The 8,702-nt window shown below is 43.8% G+C and overlaps 1 protein-coding gene across 1 annotated transcript; it reads left to right on the forward strand.

Annotated features, from left to right (window-relative positions):
• Positions 1 to 126: 126 nt before the first annotated feature.
• On the forward strand, positions 127 to 4,319 carry LOC310837176 (olfactory receptor 13H1-like). Its single transcript, XM_083757328.1, has 2 exons — positions 127 to 330; positions 2,936 to 4,319. Exon 2 carries the CDS (start codon positions 2,945 to 2,947, stop codon positions 3,875 to 3,877), a length of 933 nt encoding a protein of 310 aa, XP_083613454.1. The 5' UTR covers positions 127 to 330; positions 2,936 to 2,944; the 3' UTR covers positions 3,878 to 4,319.
• The last annotated feature ends 4,383 nt before the right edge of the window (positions 4,320 to 8,702 follow it).

Here is an 8,702-nt window from a genome sequence, read left to right on the forward strand (position 1 = left end):
GTTCAATTACATACCATTACTTGTGGGATTCACCTCTGGGTTTACCTTACTTACTCCAGAAGGACCTTTAATACAAATGCAGCTTACGAAAAAGGGAAAGAAAATGAGAGCAAAATACTTACCTTCTTTATCTCAAGGACTAAGCAGGACTCTTCCGTTTACATGGAAGTGAACTAGATTTCAATTCATTTCACTGACCTTAAAAACAAACATCACCCTCTTAACACCAACTTTCCCGCTACAACTTCTTTGTGTTCTGGGTCTGTGATGTATTGTGGAGAGCATATTGTTATAAACCTCTCAGATCAACATTAGGAGAAGTACCAGCAGGTAAGCATTTTAGCAAAAAGGGGATGACCATGCTTTGACTTCTCAGTAGTATTCATACTGTTTCCAACACTTGGCCTGATAAAGAATCAGAGACATAGCTATTCAGGGCTTTGGGAGTAAGTGAGGTTATTATCTGCTCACTATTTTGGGAAATGAGCCACTTATATATATATATATTTTAAAAAATATTTATTAAAGTTTCAAAAAGTTACAAAAAAAGAAAACAGAAAATACAAAATGTTGTTGTTGTTTAGTCGTTTAGTCGTGTCCGACTCTTCGTGACCCCATGGACCAGAGAACGCCAGGCACCTCTGTCCTCCACTGCCTCCCGCAGTTTGGTCAAACTCATGCTGGTAACCTCAAAAACACTATCCAACCATCTCGTCCTCTGCCATCCCCTTCTCCTTGTGCCCTCCATCTTTCCCAACATCAGGGTCTTCTCCAGGGAGTCTTCTCTTCTCATGAGGTGGCCAAAGTACTGGAGCCTCAGCTTCACAATCTGTCCTTCCAGTGAGCACTCAGGGTTGATTTCCTTCAGTATGGAGAGGTTTGTTCTTATTGCAGTCCATGGGACTCTCAAGAGTCTCCTCCAGCACAATAATTCAAAAGCATCAATTCTTCAGCAATCTGCCTTCTTTATGGTCCAGCTCTCACTTCCATACATCACTACTGGGAAAACCATAGCTTTTACTATACGGACCTTTGTTGCAAGGTCATGTCTCTACTTTTTAAGATGCTGTCTAGGCCTGTCATTGCCCTTCTTCCAAGAAGCAGGCGTCTTTTAATTTCGTGGCTGCTGTCACCATCTGCAGTGATCATGGAGCCTAAGAAAGTAAAATCTCTCACTGCCTCCATTTCTTCTCCTTCTATTTGCCAGGAGGTGATGGGACCAGTGGCCATGATCTTCATTTTTTGGATGTTGAGCTTCAGACCATATTTTGCGCTCTCCTCTTTCACCCTCAATAAAAGGTTCTTTAATTCCTCCTCACTTTCTGCCATCAATCTTGTGTCATCTGCATATCTGAGGTTGTTGATATTTCTTCCGGCAATCTTAATTCTGGCTTCGGATTCATCCAGCCCAGCCTTTCGCATGATGAATTCTGCATGTAAGTTAAATAAGCAGGGAGACAATATACAGCCTTGTCGTACTCCTTTCCCAATTTTGAACCAATCAGTTGTTCCATATCCAGTTCTAACTGTAGCTTCTTGTCCCACATAGAGATTTCTCAGGAGACAGATGAGGTGATCAGGCACTCCCATTTCTTTAAGAACTTGCCATAGTTTGCCGTGGTCGACACAGTCAAAGGCTTTTGCATAGTCAATGAAGCAGAAGTAGATGTCTAGCTTTCTCCATAATCCAGCACATGTTTGCAATTTGGTCTCTGGTTCCTCTGCCTCTTCTAAATCCAGCTTGCACTTCTGGGAGTTCTCGGTCCACATACTGCTTGAGCCTTCCTTGTAGAATTTTAAACATAACCTTGCTAGCGTGTGAAATGAGTGAAATTGTGCGGTAGTTGGAGCATTCTTTGGCACTGACCTTCTTTGGGATTGGGATGTAGACTGATCTTCTCCAATCTTCTGGCCACTGCTGAGTTTTCAAAACTTGCTGGCATATTGAGTATAGCACCTTAACAGCATCATCTTTTAAAATTTTAAATAGTTCAGCTGGAATACCATCACTTCCACTGGCCTTGTTATTTGCAGTGCTTTCTAAGGCCCATTTGACTTCACTTTCCAACACTTGGCCTGATAAAGAATCAGAGACATAGCTATTCAGGGCTTTGGGAGTAAGTGAGCTTATTATCTGCATGTAAATGCTACATCTGTAGTTCAGATTCAGTAGCTCTATAGCAGGGACAGGGAACACTTGGCCCTCCAGATGCCGCTAAACTACAATACCCATCAGCCCCAGCAAGTCAAGCTGGTTTGTGCGACTACCTACAATTGAGATGGCAATCCTATCTCAATTCTTCTTTCTTTATTTTCTTGATTACCTGACTAAAGAGAACTGAAAGGTTGGGAGAAATTTGTGTTAAAATTTTATTTTGGGAAATGAGCCACTTATACATAAGACTATAAGTTTACAACTTCTGACTGCCAGTGGAGGCAAAGCATTTTCACAGTGGGTGGTTTGTTTGCTTGTTTTTGTCCTTTAAACACATGCTCAGATATTTGTCGATGACTTTATGACTTCCACAAGAATTCTTTTTTTATTTATTTTCTTGGACAGGGTATCTACTGAAGAAGGAATGGATATCTGCGTGTTCCAGATAACCTTTTTGATTTCTTAGGTGTGCATTAATGTGGGTTTTGAATTTCAGAATTTTTTTATTTAGTAGTAGTCATAGCAGTCATAGTTATCATCTTGCCTTCTATGAAAGTTTCTCAGGACAATATACCATAAAAACAGCACAATAAAATTGAAAAACAACACACAGCAGATATCTTCAAAACTGAAAGCAAAGCAAAATAGGCACCCATGGTCCATACATTTGTCTTGGCTAGGTCTTCTGTCTTGGATAGAGCAGGTTTTTTAGGGATGACCAAAACTGCATACCTCCCACTGTGACATATTTCTAAACACTTCATTCTTTTCACCCTGCAGGAAAATGTTATGGCTGCTGAAAATGAGACTGTGGTGACTGACTTCATCTTGATTGGATTATCCGAATACCCCAGAGCTCAGGCTGTATGCTTTTGGTTCCTCTTGATTGTCTACCTCATTAGTGTGCTTGGCAATGGACTTATTATCCTGCTGAGTATAAAGGATCCCGACCTTCATACTCCCATGTATTTCTTTCTTTGTGTCCTCTCATCACTTGACCTTATCCTTACTAACAATGTACTTCCAAATACCTTGGTCAACTGCTTCATTTACTTGCCCACAATTTCCTTCTCCGGATGCCTGACGCAAATGTACATTGGTTTGTTAGTTGTCGCAACAGAATGTATCATCCTGGCCATCATGGCATATGACCGCTTGGTGGCTATCTGCCAACCCTTATACTACATGCAGATCATGAGCTGGAGAGTTTGCATGGCCCTGGTGGCTGTCCCTGTAACACTTTGCTTCCTCTACACCGTAGCCACAGCCCTGTTGCGGCCTACTGACTTCTGTGGCCGACACATCATCAACCATTTTGCATGTGAGTTACAGTCATTCCTCAAACTGGCTTGCTCAGATACACATATCAGTGAGTTATTTATGCAAATTACCAGCCTTTTTCTCCTAATACCACCGTTTGGTTTCATAGTTGTGACATATGGGCGCATAGTCCTGGCTGTACTGCGCATCCGTTCAGCACAGGGTCGCAAGAAAGCCTTTTCCACCTGCAGCTCTCACCTTGTTGTCGTCAGTGTCTTCTATGGCACAATCATGGTCATGTACTTGAGCCCACAAGGGAAATCGGTTTCTGAAAAGGACAAGCTCATATCTCTAATGTATGGAGCTTTGACACCTATGCTCAACCCTTTGATCTACAGCCTGAGAAACAAGGATGTGAAGGGTGCCTTTTGGAAACTGGTTGGAAGGAAAATATCAGAATAAGTATCAAAACATGATGATAAGGCCATAGCTTTCAATTGCTTTTATTAGCATGGGTCTGATCTGAAGATACTCGAGGGAAAATGATGTCCTTCACCCATATTTTTTGTTAATGACATTTAACCAGCCCCTGTTCCATTATAGCTCTCAGTTCTGTTAACCAGTTTCCCTCCCAGAGATTCATGTCCCCTAGAAGTGCCCCCCCCCCACATCTACATCCAGAATTGAAGGAAACTGCAGCAAGCGGTGACAGCTCTGGACCTGACTTAATTTGAAACCTTTTCCAAATCATATAAATGTTTGGAGTGACAGAGTTTCATTAAAAAACTGTATGTTCTCTCCTATATTTATGGCATAGGGATTTTTTTATTTCAGCAGGTGAACCTTTTTTTTGTTGTTGTTGTTGACAGCAAATTTTGCAAACTATTTTTTTATATTCTGAGCATGGCTGTGTTGTAATAGCATTATATGTTAGGAAATATCAAACCACCTGATATTTGTTGACAGAATGCTTTTGATGTAATTCTGAGTTTCCTGCATGCCCATAAAAAACTTAGATATTCCTATTTTTCATTCATTTGTCACTCATTGTCAGGGGAGTGCCATTGGGACAGGGGAGGGAGGCAGGGGGATACAGAGAGCCTCCGAGGCTTCTGAGGAGCAGCTCCTTGTCCAACGGTGGGGAAAGTCACACCTCCAGTGCAGCAGAGGGGAAGGGGGAAGCCAACTGAGAGCCCAAGCGCCTCACCTAGCCTGGCCAGCCGGGAAACAGGCACGCCCTTTTGTCGCCCAGTTTGAGCACAGGGGTGAAGTGTAAGGAGGGGAGGCAGAGTTTGGGGTGTCTAAGTATTTATGCTGGGGGAGAAACCAGAAGGGGCCACTCCCGGAATCTGCAAGTGACTAAGACGGACATGAACTTTGGGGTTCTGCACTGTAAATAGTTGCACAAATAAAAACCTGCAAAAGACAGGTTGGAGTCCTGCCTGGTTACTCGTGAGCAACCACATCACCACCTGACACTCCTGTTTAATATAATAGTGTTAGAAACAGAATATCTGTATTTTTTATAAAAGAGCTTCTTCCTGCCCCTGAGAAATTTAAACTTTCCCAGTTTGATAGATCTATTTTTATTTCTCTAATTGATTTGGAATGATTGACTTGACTTAGATCTTCCAAATCTCCAGATTCTCAGATATCCAGCTGGGGTCTCCTTTAATCTACACTTTCTGTTTCCCATGTGTGTTACAAAGTTAACTGGCCGGCGCTGTCCACCACCAGTCACATCAGGCCCCCAGGGAACAGTGGGCAGTGCCCACTTAGCCAATCGGAGGCAGGGGCTTGGGGGTTGCAAGCAGCCTGCCCCTACCCTACTTAAGAGGGCGGCCAGGTGTGAGGATCGTTGTGGGATTTTTCCACTCACCCACCTAGTCTTTAAGGGCCCGTCCATGGGGGGGGGGGGAGTGAGCACGTTGCCTATGAGCCTTGCTATGGTTTATTCAGTCGCCATATCCAGGGCCAAGGGAATTTTCTCCTGCAAGCAAATAGGCCAGCTTGCAGGTTTTTGCCTACCTCACATCAGCTTTCACAACTTTGGCAAATAAGGCATTGGTCTGGATACTTAATCACAGGGGTCCTGTGAGAGGGGTCCAGGAGGGGTGACTCTGTCCGAGAGTCCACTGGGGGACCAATGAACCAAAACACCCCTCCCAATGGCAGCCTGTGCAGGGTTGGGGCATCCAATCCATGTTGGGGGATGACTCCCCAGCATAAGTTCCACCCCACCAGGTTCCCCATCAGGAATCCATGTCTCTCCTTGAGGCCATGACACTAGTTTGGATGATAAGTTCAATACCTTTTTCTGTTTAGTGCTGATAGATTGTAGTGTTAGCACACTTAATAGGCACAACTCAGACAGTAGATCTGATTCATGTTCAAAAGGTACAGTGGTACCTCAGGTTACAGACGCTTCAGGTTACAGACTCCGCTAACCCAGAAATAGTGCTTCAAGTTAAGAACTTTGCTTCAGGATGAGAACAGAAATCGTGCTCTGGAGGTGCAGCAGCAGCACGAGGCCCCATTAGCTAAAGTGGTGCTTCAGGTTAAGAACAGTTTCAGGTTAAGTACGGACCTCCAGAAAGAATTAAGTACTTAACCCGAGGTACCACTGTATTGGCTTGTCCACGGGAGGTGAATCAACAAGGCTCCATGGTAACATAGTGGCTTCAATGTTCTCTTCTTGAGTTGCCCTCACCTCTTGAGTTGCCCACTACTCTGCCAGGAGTCTTCTTCTTTGGCGATCCCTCATAGCCGAGTAAGATTGTCTTCCATAAACATGGTTTTAACAATGAGTCCATAAGTGATTGTTGAGGCCAGTTCTGGATCCACACGTCCTTCCACAGTGGGGACCTTGGTTTCCTGGTGGGAGTTCCTCTTGGCACAGTTCTCCCTTGCGTCCTGAGTTTGAGCATCTCCAAAGCCCATGACACCTTTGGTGAAGGCTGTTCTCCAATTGGAGCGCTCACAGGCCAGTGTTTCCCAAGATTGATAATTTTGGCATCACTAAAGTCTGCTGGGATCGCTTCTCTTTCCCAGATTTTTTCGATTAACTTGTGAAGTTGTTGTGCAAGTTTGATTCCACCCACTTTGAAGATTTTAGCAGGTATCCCATCAGGTCCACTGGCTTTGTTGTTTTTCATTTGGTTAATAGCTGTACACAACTCTCCTAGATTTGGAGATACTGCAAGCTCGTCTCTAATTTGTTTTTGTGGAATTTGTGAGAGGACTTCAGCAGCTACGGGGGAGATGCAGTTAAGGAGATGTTGGTAGTGTTCTTTCCAGAGCAGTGCAATAGCTTCTTTATCTTTTAGAAGTGTGGTACTATCTGCTGTCTTTGTCCATGGAGTTTTCTTGGCAGGGATACTGGAGTGGCTTGCCGGTTCCTCCTCCAGGTGGATCACGTTTGGTCAAAACTCTCCACTATGATCTGTTCATCTTGGGTGCCCTGCTCGGCATAGTTCATAGCTTCTCTGAAAATCTTCAAGCCCCTTCGCCACGGCAAGGCAGTGATCCATGAAGGGGAACCTGGAATGTAAGAACCATGAACCTGGGTAAGTTGGATGTGGTCAAAAATGAGATGGCAAGAATAAATATTGACATCCTGGGCATCACTGAACTAAAATGGACGGGAATGGACGAATTCAGTTCGGATGATGGTCATCCGTGGGCAAGAAACTGTGGGCAAGAAACCCGCAAAAGAAATGGAGTGGCCCTCATAGTCAACAAAAGAGTTGCGAAAGCAGTACTGTGATGCAATCTCAAAAATGATAGAATGATCTCGATAGGAATCCAAGGCAGACCTTTTAACATAACAGTAATCCAAGTTTATGCACCAACTACTGGTGCGGAAGAAACTGAAATTGACCAATTCTATGAAGACTTACAACACCTTATAGAAGTGACACCATAGAAGGATGTTCTTCTCATTATAGGGGATTGGAATGCTAAAGTAGGGAACCAAGAGATAAAAGGAACAACTGGCAAGTTTGGCCTTGGAGAGCAAAATGAAGCAGGGCAAAGGCTAATAGAGTTCTGTCAAGAGAACAAGCTGGTCATCACAAACATACTTTTCCAACAACACAAGAGACGACTCTACACGTGGACATCACCAGATGGGCAGCATCGAAATCAGATTGATTATATTCTCTGCAGCCAAAGATGGAGAAGCTCGATACAGTCAGCAAAAACAAGACCTGGAGCTGACTGTGGCTCAGATCATCAGCTTCTTATAGCAAAATTCAAGCTTAAACTGAAGAAAGTAGGAAAAACCACTGGGCCGGTAAGATACAATCTAAATCAAATCCCTTATGAATACACAGAAATGGGAGTGCCTGATCACCTCATCTGTCTCCTGAGAAATCTCTATGTGGGACAAGAAGCTACAGTTAGAACTGGATATGGAACAACTGATTGGTTCAAAATTGGGAAAGGAGTACGACAAGGCTGTATATTGTCTCCCTGCTTATTTAACTTACATGCAGAATTCATCATGCGAAAGGCTGGGCTGGATGAATCCGAAGCCAGAATTAAGATTGCCGGAAGAAATATCAACAACCTCAGATATGCAGATGACACAACCTTGATGGCAGAAAGTGAGGAGGAATTAAAGAACCTTTTATTGAGGGTGAAAGAGGAGAGCGCAAAATATGGTCTGAAGCTCAACATCCAAAAAATGAAGATCATGGCCACTGGTCCCATCACCTCCTGGCAAATAGAAGGGGAAGAAATGGAGGTAGTGAGAGATTTTACTTTCTTGGGCTCAATGATCACTGCAGATGGTGACAGCAGCCACGAAATTAAAAGACGCCTGCTTCTTGGAAGAAGGGCAATGACAGGCCTAGACAGCATCTTAAAAAGTAGAGACATCACCTTGCCAACAAAGGTCCGTATAGTAAAAGCTATGGTTTTCCCAGTAGTGATGTATGGAAGTGAGAGCTGGACCATAAAGAAGGCAGATTGCTGAAGAATTGATGCTTTTGAATTATTGTGCTGGAGGAGACTCTTGAGAGTCCCATGGACTGCAATAAGAACAAACCGATCCATTCTGAAGGAAATCAGCCCTGAGTGCTCACTGGAAGGACAGATCATGAAGCTGAGGCTCCAATACTTTGGCCACCTCATGAGAAGAGAAGACTCCCTGGAAAAGACCCTGATGTTGGGAAAGATGGAGGGCACAAGGAGAAGGGGACGACAGAGGACGAGATGGTTGGATAGTGTCTTTGAAGCTACAAACATGAGTCTGACCAAACTGCGGGAGGCAATGGAAGACAGA

The sequence above is a fragment of the Podarcis gaigeae genome, assembly GCF_964106915.1.
Source record: "Podarcis gaigeae genome assembly, contig: HAP1_SCAFFOLD_169, whole genome shotgun sequence".
Classification (NCBI taxonomy): Eukaryota; Metazoa; Chordata; class Lepidosauria; order Squamata; family Lacertidae; genus Podarcis; species Podarcis gaigeae.